This window comes from Glandiceps talaboti, chromosome 11 (genome assembly GCF_964340395.1).
Source record: "Glandiceps talaboti chromosome 11, keGlaTala1.1, whole genome shotgun sequence".
Lineage (NCBI taxonomy): Eukaryota > Metazoa > Hemichordata > Enteropneusta > Spengelidae > Glandiceps > Glandiceps talaboti.
Window position 1 is genome coordinate 22,574,169 of NC_135559.1, and position 18,026 is coordinate 22,592,194.

General features: G+C 37.8%; 1 protein-coding gene across 1 annotated transcript; it reads right to left on the reverse strand.

Moving 5' to 3' along the window:
* Positions 1 to 4,164: 4,164 nt before the first annotated feature.
* Positions 4,165 to 17,799, reverse strand: LOC144441890 (uncharacterized). Its single transcript, XM_078131141.1, has 4 exons — positions 17,739 to 17,799; positions 17,250 to 17,373; positions 5,749 to 5,901; positions 4,165 to 4,308 (listed from the first exon to the last, which is right to left on the reverse strand). Exons 1-4 carry the CDS (start codon positions 17,783 to 17,785, stop codon positions 4,168 to 4,170), a joined length of 465 nt encoding a protein of 154 aa, XP_077987267.1. The 5' UTR covers positions 17,786 to 17,799; the 3' UTR covers positions 4,165 to 4,167.
* Between the last annotated feature and the right edge of the window lie 227 nt (positions 17,800 to 18,026).

The following is an 18,026-nucleotide window of genomic DNA, read 5'->3' on the forward strand; positions in this document are numbered from 1 at the left end:
GACTTTTCAACTTTACATGATATATGTCCAATCCATATTATTAGAACACCCTCATCAAGATGTGCTTTTGCCATACTAGAACAGCTAGGAATTTCATACTTTACAAATTGCCATCAGGGTAATGATCCTTCTAGAAAACACCATTTTATCGATGACTTTCTTATCGATAATCACCCACTAATGAACATCCCCACAAATTTCAGCTTAATTAGACCAGTAGTTTTTGGGATTCAGATTTTTCACCACAATGCCTATTTCTAGACCTAATTTGCATATTCATCCATATATAATTCACCAACACTTGTAAAAATGTGGGTTCTTGCCAATCCCATTTCAAGGCTTAACACAAAATATCAATTACAAAGGACTTCACCCCCACATCAGCTCAAATGTATTCAATACGCTTTCCAAATGAAAATTTAAAAATAACACGAGCATTAATTTAATTATTATTGTATATGACATCTATGGAATCCATATTTTTTTCTGCCATGTTTAATTTATAAAGGAAACCCATATAAAAACCTGGTCCTCAATGACTTGCCTGTGGTTGCCATGTCTTTATAGTAACTGTACAAGCGACCTATCGGTCAGAATAGCTCCGCTGTTTTTTTGTTTTGTTTTTATTTTTTATTTTGGTGACATGTAGAAGTGGTTCAGTTCTTCAGCTCTTTACTATGCAGTTTTGTTTTAGCGATGCAATAAAGTGGTTAGTGGTTTCATATGATGTCTCACTATAAAACACATTTTACACAGAAGTTGGCCCATGTATTGTACTTTTATACCATAGTCACCATTTTATAACAAAAATCTACAGTTATGAAAAATTGCACAAAATCTCAGAAAAAAATGACTGGGAAATGCACACAAGAAAAAGAAAAAAAAGAGGATTTTGAGGTTGGCTATAAATAATTCCAGTGTCTTACAGCTTTAACCCTGGAAAATTTTAATGATGAATGAAATAAACTAGGGATCTAAAATAATTTTGAGGCAATTTCAATTTCAATTTTCTAACAAATTTACCAAGTCAACAACATTCAACTTGTACTAGTTGTAGTAGATATATATATAGGGAAGAAATGTATTAATCGCCATCTTAGTTTCCGTACGGCGACAATCCCCAAGTACCCGAAAGAGAGTCATTCTCAGCCATTGACAGGGTTCGACACTGGAGTAAAAAAGTCACTATCCCACAGGACTAGTAAAATTGATAACGTAGTAGTCCTGCAAAAAATCTGGTGGTCCTATCTTTAAGTGCTTTCGCTTGTTCACTTAGGCTCTTCATCTCTCTTAGTTTTTGCTCAACTTCTAATTCACTTTTCCAAACCCCATATTTATTTCAAACCGTGTGTTGTAATTGAACTGTCTATTTCTTTGTAGTTGTTTGTGCATCATCAACTCATTACTGTAATTTTATTCTCTTTTTTATGTTTTGGAGCTTCTTCTCTTTTTTGTTGCTTTCTGTGAGTAGTTTGTCTTAATTGGGGGGGGGGGGGGTAATAAGATGTTATGTGGTCTTATTTCTAGCTCATAACATTTCTGGTACACATTGATCTAACTATTGCATTTTTAAAAGACAAAAAATTACCTTCCCATGGAGCAAGTCTTTATAGTGTTGTCCTTAGTGCATATTAGAATGTATTTACAACATAAAAATAAATAAATTTGAAGGTTACCAGCAGTTACAGCAAAATTTTGTTACTAATTACATGTACAAGTCACTTCGTCTATTTTCGTGTCTATGTACTTCCGGGTTGACATAAACGTTAAACGTGATACAGTCGGCCCTATAATTACTAAGAAATGACAAAACCGTTCGCAAAATAAAGTTCAGGATTTTAATTTTTCAAACTGAATATCAATATCCACTACACATTCAATAACTGGTTTCGCGTATTTAGAAATGTGCCCCAAAACATGAACACGGAACACGGAATCGTACCGTGTCAGTGTTACTAACTAAGTTAGCATTTTCATTGTAGGCTGTAAGTTGTACCGGTAAAAAAACGATCATCACATCATGTAGGAAGTACAAAAACATAGAACACGTTGTTTTCTTGCTGAATAAACTCACTGAAATAACAACACGGTCCAATCGCGTCTTCGATTTTGACAGCCACCATTGTTATGATTGAGCTTCACTTACTTCCGTTGAACGTGGCCAGTACAGTGTAGAGGCCAGCCTTACCCTTATTATACACAAATCATCGTACAACTAATTTTATTGGCTATAATATTAGCTACATTTGAAAGGTCTCACTTGATTGGCTCATCCTTCGCTATTCCCGTTTTCAAGAGACACCCCGCCAGAATAAAGTGCCACGTAGTACAGCAATGGCGCGAGATCGCCTGTTGGGCGACTTTCCCACCGGGTGTGCTTTTCGAAAACTACACAACACATGCTTTTATGACACGGAATCATAGAAAATCTACTGCCGTTTCCAAACTAATCGTAATTTTATCGCGAATAGACAACCGGAGTTGGTCAAAATAGCAAATTAAAAATCAAATGAATTTTACTATGACCGTGAATTCATCATATAGCCGGTGGTTTGAATTCTGAGCTCCCTACTAATATACCTATCACAGAAAGTTACTCGACTCGCGGGATAGCGTGTACGTGTATGTCGAACCCTTGCTATACGTTACAGCATAGACCCTCCTGGTTACAGTGGTAACACTCGTTCATGTTCGATTACCTTTCATAAAGAAAACACAACGAAATGGTTGAAGTGATCTTTTTTTAAATTTCGTTTCATCACAAAAACAAAATCTGTGTGATCAAAAGTGTTGTAAACTAAACCAGAAAGAATTATCGGACTGGCTAAACTTCCCGCTGAACTGGAGTAAGGTCCAAGCCTCGTTAGTACGTGAGCAAATCGTCTCAAACTCATGAAACTAGCGATACAACTTTCAAAATATAACTTGACATGTCTTCATTTGTTAGAGTTATACAATTCAAGACGGGTTTTCACTCGAAAGAAACAATTCTGTGAATAATGACATTCTGAACACAGCGATTTCTCGGACGATGTTAACACTGTAACGTACGGCTGGCAACGACTTGCTTCCGGGTTAGTCCCTCGTACATCCGGGTACTTGAGATTGTCGCCGTACGGAACTACCACATCGGCAATTTTGACGCTGTAATTTTGCCACCAATATTGATCGTACAAAAACAAAACTCCATAAATGAACCACCCACAAAGTACTTTCCCTTTCAAAATGTGGTAATTTTAGAAAGAGTATTATCGTTTTTATTGACGACTGACTCTGTCAAAAATCGTCCCATACACTTCAGTTCACAGGCATTCAAACTTGATCATGAGGGAGGTGCATATACTGGAATGAACCATTCTGTAGGAGGGGTGGATGGAGAATTGGATTTGAAGTTTACAACCCTTTTTCGAACAAATATTTGTCATTTGGGCGCACAATGTGTAGAATTAAGACTATAGCACATATTACATTGCTTGTTTGACGTCAATAGTGTCTTTTGAAAAGTTGCACTTTACCTAAAGTCTCGCGGAGTGATTTCCAATATGGCGTCGGTCATTATACTCATTAACATATTCATTTTTTTTTCAAATTTCAAAAAAAAAATCATAAAAAATAGAAGAGAAGACGTGCTGACTTGAAATTAACAAATCTAAGTAAGGTACCCTCTGTGCATCAACACACCACATATCAAAGCAATCTGACTTAAAGTTTATGAGGAGTTGATGAAAATGTCATTTTGGGGAAAAAAATCATAAAAAATTGAAAATGGCACAGATCAACTTGGCATGAACAAATCTGAATAGCCTCCCCCCAGGGAACATGCACACCAAATATCGAAGAATTCCGACTGTCACTTTCGGAGTAGATAGTGAAGATATAAAAGTTTGACGGACACCTTTGATTCACTCTACTCTCTATACCTCAATACCCACCTAAACCTAAAGCTACGCTTTCAGCTTTCGCTGACAGCGGAGCTAAAAATATAGAAATAGAGGACTTCCTTGTATACATGAGTCCAAAGTTTGTCTGAATTTTCTGATTTTACACATTGCATCAATTTGATTATCCACTATAGTATAAATTTACAAACAGGTGTGCAAAATTTCCTCTGTTGACTATGAAACATGTAGGGATTAAACGTCAGCTATCAAACACTTACCTCATTCTTTATAGGTGATGCAGTATCTGACTTGTTCTTTTTGACTGCCTTTGAGATTCAACAATGTGGTGGGATAATGTCAAACGGTTCTCATGAGACTCAGTAGATTCTGGCATATTTTCACTTTCCCCAGTTACTGGAGAGTTCAACTGGAAAAGAAGTTATTATATTGTTGTTTTAGAAAAAAATGTATCAAGTTATTTAATATCCACATATCATAAATCTAGCTCTCACACTTTAATGATGTCATCTATTATTATAGTATACACAAAAATGGGTGCAATAGGAATGCACAAACGCACTGTGCAATATCTTACCCACAACTCTCTCTGATTGGTATGCTTGGAAGTTCCTTATTTTATAACTTCTTCAATAACCCATATTTGCCAACATTTTAAGCATAGTAATTATGTTTAATTAATATGTAACAAAAGTACGATTGGGGAATCAAAAATAAAGTTCTAAATTTTGCATAAAATGTGCTAACAAGTAAATGAAACATGTACTGTAAATAAAACACTTTTCAATGTCAAAGTATCAATAACTTGGGTAGACAGTGTGTATGATGTGTTTTAGTATGTAAATTTCTTTTGTCATACCTATTCAAATAAATCTATATCTTTGGCAAAGTCATAACAGGTGCATATATTTTCCTTAGTTTTGTGGAAAATATTTTGCATGTCTTTCAAGAAAATCTGTTGACAAATTTCTAAAATTGCTACTCCTTCTACAATAAATCATTGATACCAAAACCAATGAAAATATATATTCAGAAACTCATCAGTGTCAATTCTACGTTTTGAAAATGGCAAAAATATTCATACAAAATCCTGTACACAGGTGAGATTTGTCTGACTTCAATGAGCTGATGTCCAACAGTACAAATCAGGGAGAGTTGTGGGTAAAATCTTGTACAGTGAAACGCCTCTGTATAAAGTGAACTAAAAACACATGTTACACAGGGAACCTTGCACATCCCTGTAACATTCACATACCTAGGACAGGGTTGTGAACATAGCTGTACCAGCTCATTGGAGCCATGGGAACTGTACCAGCTATGTGCACTATATCCCTTTAACAGCTCTGGCCAACACACCAGGTGTAACATACCTAGAGTTGACAGATGTGTAACTGGTATGCCAACATAAATTTAACATGGATGTGAAAATAGCAATGCAGCATAGGTTTTTACAACATCCATGTACAAGAGCTTTTTCCCACTGCCATGTACCAGCTATGTTAGCAATTAGCTGCAACATAGGTATTTCCCACAGCCATGTACCAGCTATGTGAGCAATGCTAGTCAGATATGAACAAAAGGGTTGCTACAGGGTATTATTCCACCATAGCTGTTACAGTTATGTGCACAACTGTGTGCAGTATGCAGTCATGGCACAGATGTAGTATTCCAGATCCATTCAACTGGCATGTACCAGGGCTGTGAAAAAATATACCCTGTAACGGGGCTGTGAGGCACACAGCTGGCACATAGCTATGCTCTTCTTCCTAGCTCTATGATGTGGCCACATCCTAGTACTGGGATGTGCAATGTTCCCTGTGTATTCAATGGATAGCTTTCAAACACTTACGTTTTTCTGTACAGGGGTTGCAGACTTTGAGTTCTTCCTAGTATCAGCCACTGATTTAACAACGTTAACGAGGTGGTTGGGTGATGTTACATTAGACACTGAACATTCTCGTAGATCTTCACCTTCTCCACCAACAGTTAATAGGGAATGGATCTGAGAAAGAAGTTATAATTTTTGTTATAAACTCATTCAAAAAATGTTTCTGAATTTCTGCAGTACTGACAAATTTGCAAAACATATATATTAACAAGCTGTCATCAGAGATGACTCAGTCCCTGCATTGAATGTTTTCAGAGAATTGCCACCAGTCATGGTAGTGTGATTAGATTCTATGAAATATAGCACCAATGATATTGTCAAACAAAATGGCTGTCTGGCAGCCATATTGGACCGTAACACCCAGGAAATTGACGTGCATATTTACACTCTATTGTCTTGTCCTTGTACAAAGTTTAAGAAGAATCAGTCTAGTCATGTTCAAGTATTGGCTCTAGACATGTAAAAATTGAAACAAAATGGCTGCCTGGCAGCCATACTGGATCGTATCACAAAACAAATTAACGTGCATATGTATGACATAATGTGTTGTCCTTGTACCAAGTTTGAGAGAAATCGATCCAGTCATGTCTGAGAAATGACTCCGGACGCACGCACACACGGACAGAGTCCAATCTATAAGTCCCCGTCCCGGACTTTGTCCGTGGTGGGGACTAATCAACAACACTTTAAGCAGCTTAATCAGGAGTCCAGCCAATAATCTGTCAAGTCTAAACACAAAATTGCTTACACAGATTACTTAATCCCACACTATGTTTCAGGCCACCCTGGACAAAACGGGATGGACGTGAGACAACGCAGGGGGATGGGAGGGGAAAACGTGATATGCCGTGATTGCCATGCCAGATTTTTAAACTGTCAAAAAATTTGCCACAGCAGTCATGGTGCGTAAAAGAATCCTAGTAGACCACAGTAAAATGGAGTGAATGCAATGAAACGTTACAGTACCTAATAGGCCGTGGAGGCAGTCCGTAATGGGACTGCCTGGGGTACCTCCATGGGTAACATTGCAGCGAGGCTCTGCGCTAATACTAAAACCCACAATTTGGGGATACCAATTTTATGCAAAAAAAGTATACCCTATCTGATACTATGTTATTTAATCAGTTAATTTGTCATCAGGGAAACTCCTTAAGATACATGTACTGTACCAGCTACGGACCATAGGCAAGTTTGCGAAATACGTTATGGTGTTGATAAATGTAAATGGGAGCATAAAATGTATACTTATTGCCAAAGAATAACTACTCCGGTTCTACAGTAGAATTACAGGCGTAAATTATCTGTTTCGGATATGATTTGCGATGTAAACATTGCCGAAACGTAAGTGATGCCGCCATTTTGCAAGACCAACTTGAGCGATGACGTATTGTATAATGCATAGCCTCAAATTCGTCAAGTTAAACACTGAGTTTCTAACAAATTTTTATGATAAAATTTCCCTTTCTTTTCACTTTAATGAATCAAGATAACTTTTACTAAGTTAAACAGAAATGAACAGTCATATTTTATTTTTTATTTTACTGAATCATTTACGAGTTTACAGAACGAATCTAGTGACTTGAAACTATTCAATGGTTATTAGCCCAGTGGCATTTTTTGGTATTTGTATCATGTTATGTGAGTGCAGTGTACGTCATACTCCTAAAGAACTAACAGTGGCCATATGGATGAGAACTGAGTATATGTTTTGGATTTTTAATTTGTATCATGGTTTTCTACTTGAAAAATCAACATGAAACAACACATAGTACCCAGTCTGTGGTCTGAGATATTCCATTACGTATAGACCATTACCTAACTACATAAAAAAAATCCATTCATAATAACAGTTCCCAGTAAGCTATTTTTTGAAAATTGTGTACTACACATTACACCTTATAAAAAGAAGGCAATTAAGATTATGTAATTTTAAGTCATTTCTACAGAATATATTATATATTGTTTAGAAAGATTGGACAGCCAGGTAGTCACAATTTTTAATCTGAATATCAATGAATAGCAGTGCTCAAATTTTTAATTCCCTTTTTTTCAGACAAGGACAAAGAACTTCAAAATAAGTCACAGTGAACATATGATTGAATAAAAACTTTGAGAAATCCTAAACTTGTAACCACTTGTTTCATTTTTTAAATTGTTAGTACACTGCTGTGTTTATCATTCCCTCTTCAAATTCATAACATTTTGAAGAAAAAAAATCCTTGACTTTAAAAAGTACCAAATGTGAACGAAAAACTTACAAATAATAGTCAAACAAACTTTAAAATAATTTATTTTTTATTAATTAACCGTTACTGGCTGTGTATCATGATTTGGTCCTGCTATATCAAATGACAGCATAGTTACATACCGTAAATTTGATACGGAAAACTGACATTAGGTGTCCTTGACACTCAGAACTTGAATCTTTAACTAAAACTATCAACAACGTCAAAGTTGGGATGCTCTGTAAATGCCACATTAATTTTTTTCTGATTTGCACAACAAGTTCGTTCTTCATGTGTGACCGTCTATAGTGGCCATGCCAGTGATTACGCATTGATTCAGTGCCCAACATTCACATGTGTCACTGTCAACATCATGCAACAAGATCCCCTAACACAGCTTTTTCGGAATCAAAATACACATCCGTTTAATTTAACCCATCCACAAATGAAAATCACAACCTGAGCTGTGGCAGATAGATCGATGTTCCGCGTTCCGGTAGCAAGTTCAGTGTTTCGCACACGTCAGTGAGTAGGTCAGAGGTCACGACGGTGACGGTAGACAAAACGTGTGACGAGACGTCCATTTCGACGTCTCATCTACTCCCTCTAATGTTTCAATTTGTAAGTTTATCAAAGTTGATCTTTTTGTGGCATTTTTTATGTTAACAATATAACTGCGCGTTGTCACTGTATCTTATATGATGTCAACAAAACTTTCCCTTACGCAGTCAGTATACTTCTTGTGGGATTGACGTCGAGTCAGAGCCTGGCCTGGTCCGGCCGTGGACTTAGATAATTTTGATGTCTGCCATAAAATGAATGCGCCAAAGCGACGCAAGGTGGGAAAATTATTGCGTCATTTGTAATTTTAGGGGCCAATGTCGCAAGGTCGTGGCCTCGGCAGAACTGGTCTAAGACGCCATGAGGAACCTTACAATTTTGCTGTGCTCAGGGGTCGGTCGGAAAGGGGTCGGTCGGGAGATGAGAAACAGAAAAATAAAAAGGGCCGCCCTAAGAGGAGAAGAATGGACAAGATGTCCTTATTTAGTCAATAAAGAGTTGTTGAAAGAGAAAACTAACCAGGGAAAGAAGAACAGTTTTATATCACCACCACAAAAATCAATTAGTCAATACAACCAACCAACCAACCAACCAACCAACCAACCAACCAACCAACCAACCAACCAATCAATCAATCAATCAATCAATCAATCAATCAATCAATCAATTACATGCTCGCTGCCCCCTGTGTGCATCACCACAAAATCAGTCAGTTAATTGATCGATATCACACAAAAAAAGTAAGTTTTATTTCACCATAAAAATAATCATTCAATCAATCGATCAATCAATCATCAATCAATTACATGCTCGTTGCCCCTGTGTGCTAGTGACAACGCGAGCTGGTGCAGCAACAGCGCCAACCCGCGACGTGGACATTCTCGCAAATAGCGCCCATGTTGAAAGGATGGCGGGTTCAAGTACAAGTCGCGTAAGTTCTGCAAGTGTAAAAATCTGTCACCAGTCCTCATTGATCGACAAGATCAGACACCAAAGAGATGATGAGATATTCTGTGATATGACGTTACGTGTAGAAGAACGAGAATTCAAGGTCCACCGTAATGTGTTGGCAGCATGTAGTCCGTACTTCGAGTCAATGCTACGGAGTTGAATGAAAGAAGCTGCAAGTGGAAGTGTAGAACTGCAGTGTACGTCCGCTGATGGTATGGAAGCAATTCTTGATTTTATCTATTCTGGTACGATCAACTTGAACTTGGACAATGTATTTGACATTTTGAAAGGCACAGACTTCTTTATGATGACGCATCTGCAAGAGTACTGTGAAAGTTATCTCCAAGGAGAGTTAAATTCAACCAACTGTCTCCAAATGAAGAAGATGGCCGAGCAGTTCAGAATGAAGAGTTTGTCAGCAGAGACGCAGAAAGTGTTGGGATATCACTTCAGCGAAATCATGCGAAAAAATGAAGATGATATGCTGCGCCTGTCAGCTGATGAACTCTGTTCGATAATATCCAATGAGGGCATACAAATACGAGAAGAAGACTTATTTGACTTTCTAGTGAAATGGGTAAATGTTGAGAGGAGAAAACGTAAATCCAAATTCCCAGAGTTGATGAGCCACATCCGACTTGGACACGTGGACAAAAAATTCCTACTTGACCGGGTAGAAGTGGAGCCATTAGTGAAGGCAAGTCCAGAGTGTAAAATGTATGTCATGGAAGCAACACGGTTCCATCTCGCAAACGATGATGACAACAGTGACAATATCCGACTGCAGCTCAGATGTGAAATACTGATTGATGTCATTCTCGTGTGCTGTGGTATAACATTTGAGAGAACTGATAGAACATCAGAAGTCCAGAGAGCAATGCCAAATATGCTTGGATACATTTTGAGTAAAGACCAATGGGTGACATTGCCTTCAGCTGACACCGTCCTTCCAGTCACAAGCCCACCTTTATCAGTAGCTCTGAACAATAACTTAGTACTTATATCAAATACAACAACTGCAGTGTATAACCCATTGCAGAATAAATGGGATTATACGATATATACACCGAGTTTACTCGCTCATACTTTTGGTGCAGCCGTAGTATGCAATAACAAGCGACCTATCGGTCAGAATAGCTCCGCTGTTTTTTTTTTTAATTTAATTTTTTATTTTGGTGACATGTAGAAGTGGTTCAGGTCTTCACTATGCAGTTTTGTTTTAGTGATGCAATAAAGTGGTTAGTGGTTTCATATGATGTCTCACTATAAAACACATTTTACACAGAAGTTGGTAATGTATTGTACTTTTATACCATAGTCACCATTTTATAACAAAAATCTACTGTTATGAAAAATTGCACAAAATCTCAGAAAAAAATGACTGGGAAATGCACACAAGAAAAAGAAAAAAAGAGGATTTTGAGGTTGGCTATAAATAATTCCAGTGTCTTACAGCTGTAACCCTGGAAAATTTTAATGATGAATGAAATAAACTAGGGATCTAAAATAATTTTGAGGCAATTTGAATTTCAATTTTCTAACAAATTTACAAAGTCAATAACATTCAACTTGTACTAGTTGTGGTAGATATATATAGGGAAGAAATGTATTAATCGCCATCTTAGTTTCCGTACGGCGACAATCTCAAGTTAAGTACCCGGAAGAGAGTCATTCTCAGCCATACGTTACAGTGGTAACACTCGTTCATGTTCGGTTACCTTTCACAAAGAAAACACAACGAAATGCTTGAAATGATCTTTTTTTTTATTTCTTTTCATCACAACAACAAAATCTGCGTGATTGATCAAAAGTGTTGTAAACTAAACCAGAAAGAATTATCGGACTGGCTAAACTTCCCGATGAACTGGAGTAAGGTCCTACTACTTCCAAGTAAGCCTCGATAGTACTATAGTACGTGAGAAAATCGTCTCAAACTAGCGATACAACTTTCAAAATATAACTTGACATGTCTTCATTTGTTAGAGTTATACAATTCAAGACGGGTTTTCACTCGAAAACAACAATTCTGTGAATAATGACACTCTGAACGCAGCGATTTCTCGGACGATGTTACCACTGTAACGTATGGCTGACAACGACTTGCTTCCGGGTTAGTCCCTCGTGCATACGGGTGGATTGTCGGCGATTAACACATACATCGTCTGATATTTTAATTCACAGTGTTTCTTGTGACCGGCGCCTGTCAGCAGACTCTGCCATTTTTTTCATCATTCCATTGTATTTAAACCTTGTACTTGACATTTCGCAATATTTATAATTCTCAACAAAATACCTCAACATGCCTCACTTCGCTCGTACTCAAAGCAGCCCCGCGCGGTATGATCACTGACACTGATGACATGATGAGAGAGAACCTTTTCGGATTTACATGTAAAACGGGGAAAGATACGCAAAACATAATGCAAAGTCTAAAGCCAAATTAAAGTTGTAATTATTTTAATTATTTTTACTTGCCAAATATTTGCATTTTGGAAAGGCAAGACACGTTCATGTCGTTTAACTTTACATGTGAACTGTCGGCCATAACTTCAACCGCATGTCTGGCATGCCCTTCCTTACGCAAGTTGTCTGAATTCTGGTTCACTGTCATTCCAAATTGCACGACAATATAGAATTAACCACAAGTTACATGTTATCTGAAAACATCACACTTTTATAGTGGGTCTGCAGTGATTGGGAAGTCAACGCGCCCCGCGCCATAGTCGCATTTAATTGAAAATTGGCACATTGAAATCGACTTCTTGGCGCCCACAAAGGCGCATTGTGGCTAACAGTGAAATTTAGACACTTCAGTGCTGGAGTGCCGATTCGGTAGAGGCGAAGTACGGAAGTACATTGTAAACCCAACTCATGTCAGCTGTTTGAAATGATGTCTTTTGCAAAGCAAATCTGAATACTTATACTGTTTCATGTCCCTCTATCCATGTTTGACTATTTAATACACGACACACGCGTGACCATTCCCCGGGTATAGTGAAACAGATCAAACCAATACGATTCAAGATATTCAAATTAGTATGCCCTTTGATGACCTCGCCTGACCGTCACTGCGTTCATCATGCATGAGAAAAGACGTCAACTCCTTGAATGAATGTTACGATCAGTGATTATGATCACCGATGTTTCAGAATAAATACTTGAAGTATAAATTTATCAACACAATTACTAATCTTGTAGGTAACAACTCAAATCGCTACCACAGAAAACTACCGTCGCGATGTCCACTTTAACAAGTAAATTAGTGAAGTTGAAATCTTTGTCGCATGACTTCGTATTTAAAATTATGTACGGATGCGTAGTCTTTCTAGACAGTAATTTTTAGATCAGTTAGTATTTAAACTACGTTACTGAGTTAATTATTCGTTATGTTATTGACGACCTCCCTTTGTAAAAACGCTGTACAAATTGAATGTCAGCGTTCACCCGGCCGCGTTCAACGGAATGAAGCTGAATCATAACAATGGTAGCTGTCAAAATCGAAGACGCAATTTGACCGTGTTGTTATTTCAGTGAGTTTATTCAGCAAGAAAATAACGTGTTCTATGTTTTTGTACTTCCTACATGATGTGATGATCATATTTTTTACCGGTACAACTTACAGCCTACAATGAAACCATGGTATTCGTACTGCTAACTTAGCTAGTAACACTGACACGATTCTGTGTTCGTGTATTGGGGACATTTCTGAATACACGAAACCAGTTATTGAATGTGTAGTGGATATTGATATTCAGTTTGAAAAATTAAAATCCTGAACTTTTTTTGCGAACGGTTTTGTCATTTCTTAGTAATTATAGGACCGACTTTATGTCAACCCGGAAGTACATAGACACGAAAATAGACGAAGTGACTTGCACATGTAATTAGTAACGAAATTTTACTCTAACTGCTGGTAACTTTCAAATTTATTTATTTTTATGTTGTAAATACATTCTAATACGCACTGAGGACAACATTATAAAGACTTGCTCTATGGGAAGGTAATTTTTTGTCTTTTAAAAATGCATTAGTTAGATCAATGTGTACCAGAAATGTTATGTAGTATTTAAGCTAGAAATAAGACCACATCATATCTTATTATTCCCCCCCCCCCCAATTAAGACAAACTACTCACAGAAAGCAAAAAAAAAAAGAAGCTCCAAAACATAAAAAAGAGAACAAAATTACAGTAAGGAGTTGATGATGCACAAACAACTACAAAGAAATAGACAGTTCAATTACAACACAGGGTTTGAAATAAATATGGGGTTTGGAAAAGTGAATTAGAAGTAGAACAAATACTAAGAGAGATGAAGAGCCCAAGTGAACAAGCGAAAGCAAATTTTTTGCAGGACTACTACGTTATCAATTTTACTAGTCCTGTGGGATAGTGACTTTTTTACTCCAGTGTCGAACCCTGCCATGTCAGGCTTACAACGGTTGAATGGCTTCATACGATACAGACTTACGGTTCGCGACTTGAACATGCTTCCCTACTGTACAAACAATAACAAGCAGAAATATTACTTTACTTATTATGGTTACTTCATTTTAACTATTTCGCTTTATTGTTGGATCATGAATGCTAACTTGGGCCCATTAGAATTTCTGGATGGCCCATTGAAATTGAAAATGGCCCATTCATTTTTGTTGGAATGGGGCCATTGTCACATTGGTGTTTTGAGACTTCCCAATCACTGGGTCTGAAGTGTGATTTTAGTGAGTACCAAGAACGTCCTGTGTTGATACTCAAGATGCTTGCTGTGGAAAATCGCTCGGTCAAATGAGGTCACCTTCAGCTTCTGGTCGAATCAGGATAGAGTATGCAAATGAGGATGTTGCGGACTGATTTGAAGTTTACAACCCTGTTTCGAACAAACGCTTGTCATTTGGGCGCCCAATGCGTAGAATTATGACTATAGCACATATTACATAGTTTGTTTGACGTCAATAGTGTCTTTTGAAAAGTGGCAGTTTACTTAAAGTCTCGTCGACTGATTTCCAATATGGCGTCGGTCATTATGCTCATTAACATATTCATTTTTTTTTCAAATTACAAAAAAAAAATCATAAAAAATAAAAATGAGGATGTGCTGACTTGAAATTAACAAATCTGAGTAAGCTACCCCCTGCGCATCAACACGCCAGATATCAAAGCAATCTAATAAGAGGTTTTCAAGGAGTTGATGAAAATGACATTTTATGAAAAAAAATCATAAAAAATTGAAAATGGCACAGATCAACTTGGCATGAACAAATCTGAATAGCCTCCCCCCAGGGAACATGCACACCAAATATCGAAGAATTCCGACTGTCACTTCCGGAGTAGATAGTAAAAATATAAAAGTTTGACGGACACCTATGATTCACTCTACTCTCTATACCTCAATACCCACCTATACCTAAAGCTACGCTTTCAGCTTTCGCTGACAGCGGAGCTAACAAAATATATGTTATCGGTGGAGAGAGTAACCCCAAATCCATTGAGATGCTTAATCCTCACACAAACCGTTGGATGAGAAAGAGGTCATCTCCAGAGGCGTATGTTACTCCCGATGTCGTAGTTGTGAATGATAGATACATATATCTATACGTACGTCACCATCCAGGCGTCATCAATCGCTATGATACTCGTGAAGACAAATGGTCGAGTGAAGATTTGAATATTGAAATGGATGACTTGAGAAGAACCCAGACCGTCTTTCCTAGTATTGGAAGGAGAACACCAGATGGTTATGAGATCAATGACTTCGGTAGCTTCAAGATGGTGTATTCGGCTGAAAGCCAAGAATTTACACTGAGTCCAGCTGATAATCCACCTCTGGAAAATAAAGATTTCCAGGCTAAAAGTGCAATCATAGATGCAGCTGTGTGTGTAGTCAATAATGATGGAGATGTGGTGGAGGAACCGTGCATGATAATCTTCTCAGGGAGTATAGAAGATTGAGTACAAATGCAACATATTTATTCCAGTCTGCCACAAACTCGTGGAAGAAACTCGCCTCGGCTCCCATTAAAGTGCAGCTTGTGGCTTGGTTCAGATTCCTGTAAAATACTTGTGGGATTTGGCATGAAAACTTCCCCAGGACAAGTACGGCACCTGTACAAAACATGGCAAGAGTTGAAAAAACAGTGGACTGACTAAGTACATCTTGGTTACATCAAACAGGGTGACCGTACCGCCAATAGACCCACAGTAATGTCAACGATACCCGTTTAACACTTGCTGCAGTGCCGAAAGGAGTCAGAAACTTTACCGTACAAAGAAACATCGAAGTACAGTTGACAGGTCGTAGGTCAAAGTGCGTCATCACGTAACACGTGAACCACAGTCCCTCTGTGCGTGAACGTAAACAAAACATCAATGGCGGCAACTGTGTTTCGGAGCGAGAGCTTCGTACATGTACCATTCTATGCTTTTGCATCGTGGCTATCACGTCGTAACAAATTGTATCGCAGCATTATTTACCGTTTATCATCGAAACCATGGCGAAGGCTGTTCGGAAGACTTTGACTTTGAACGAGAAGGTCGAGATTATCAGTCTGTACAAAGCGAGTGGTTGTTCTGTGGGCTCACGCAAACTGGCTGAGAAGTATGGTGTTGGGCGTACCCAGATACTGATCATAAAGAAACGCAGGTCTAAATTTTTGGAGGAGTTCGAAAGCAACGCACCAGGTGATCGTAAAAGAAAGATTTGAAAGACGAAAAACTGTGTTACATAAATTCATGATTGATATTTTTCACAGAAACTGCAAAATTACTTCTAGAATGTATGCAAAGCAGAGTTGTCATTGAATTGTAAATACATGTACATGTATTTTTGATGTGAGATTAAATAATTAGTTTTTAAACCCTTAATATTATGTTGTATTTAGTTTGTGTCCCCACTTCTCTTAACTTCTAAATGTTTTGGCCACCTGATTACAAAAACAACCAACCCTCTACAGAAAGGCCACCTCTCTATAGTGGCCACATTTTGTTAGTCCCTTGACTGACCACTATACACAGGTTTGACTGTATGTACAATTACAAACATTTTACACAGTTATTAGTCTTTTGCCATTTATTGAGTTACAAACAAGGACCTTGTATATGTTGTTTCATATTGATTTTCCAAGTAGCAAGCATGATAAAATTGTTTTAAAGATTAAAAATCAATTTTCATCCAAATGGCCACTTTAAACAACCTCAAATTTGTGTCACTTGTCAATCTTTATCTTTCTGTCACTTGTCAATATTCCTGGACCTTTTACATGATAATTATCAAATGTGTGTTAATATCATTCACAATGAAATATATCAAATTCTATGGACTTTTACTTCTCTTTAGTTTGGTACATGTATAGTCCCCAAATTCTATCTTCTGCTCTGAAAATATGGTAATGATATGCAAATTATCATGTAAATTACATTATCCCACTTCTTCATCAAATATAGGAAAACCCCTGTATGCAAATATGTATGTACGTAAACATGTACATAAACAGGCTTTAGAAGAAACTGAATGAGGACTAGTAGATTTCCAAGCAGGACTAGTGGATTTCAATTTCCACTAGTCCTGGTCTAGTAGGTTTTCACAGAAATTTCTAACCCTAGGCCCTGGAGACTGAATGACAGGTTTATTGAGGAGTAAAAAAAAAGAAAGAAAAAAAAATCGCATAGTCGCACCATTTTAGTCAGTCTGCCCTGACCAGAACCAATTCTTTTTTTTTGGCCCAACATACCTTTCTCGCCACACCATCGCAGTGACAACCAGTCAGGGTCGCATCCTTTTGCCAAAAAGGCTTTAGCCACATCGAGTGGTTTCTCCCTCGACTGTCTACGAGACATGTATTTACCATTATGTTCCTAACATAAAAATGAGATTTATTGGCATTAACTTAGGCAATTAACGGTTACAGCAATACAGCGTGACTATCATTCATATGACAGGGGAAGTGAGGAAACACTTACAATTAATATGGTAAAATTCAAACAAACAACCAGTCGTCTAGTTATCCACGCTGCATTTGATGATGGACAGACGTGCGCTAAATTTAGGTATTACGTTACATGAAACATCGCTACCTCACATCTCTCAACCCATGGAGCTCCATCATGTCCATGCTCAACCGCACGTCAAAGTGGTTGTTTATTAATGTTCATCATGATACTTACGATCAAAAACTCTGCGTTTACTGTGAAATATACAGAGACTTTATCTATATACCTACCTTTTCTGAATTAGCGTCCATACTGTGTACCCGGAATGTGTGCACATCTGCGCACGCCGACCTCACACTCCCGGTGGGCCTAATAGTCTCGCTTCCAGACTCTCGTCGTTGAGGGCATTAGCCCCCCCCCCCCCCCCCCGCCCTCGACCTGCATTTATCCAGCTTGCATTTCTGTAGTATCCCTCATTAGACCTTTTTTTGTATTGTAAACTTTCTCAGCCGCGTATGAGCTAATTCAATGAAATGCCTGTGATGGCTACACTATTAACTAAACTTGATTTAAATAGA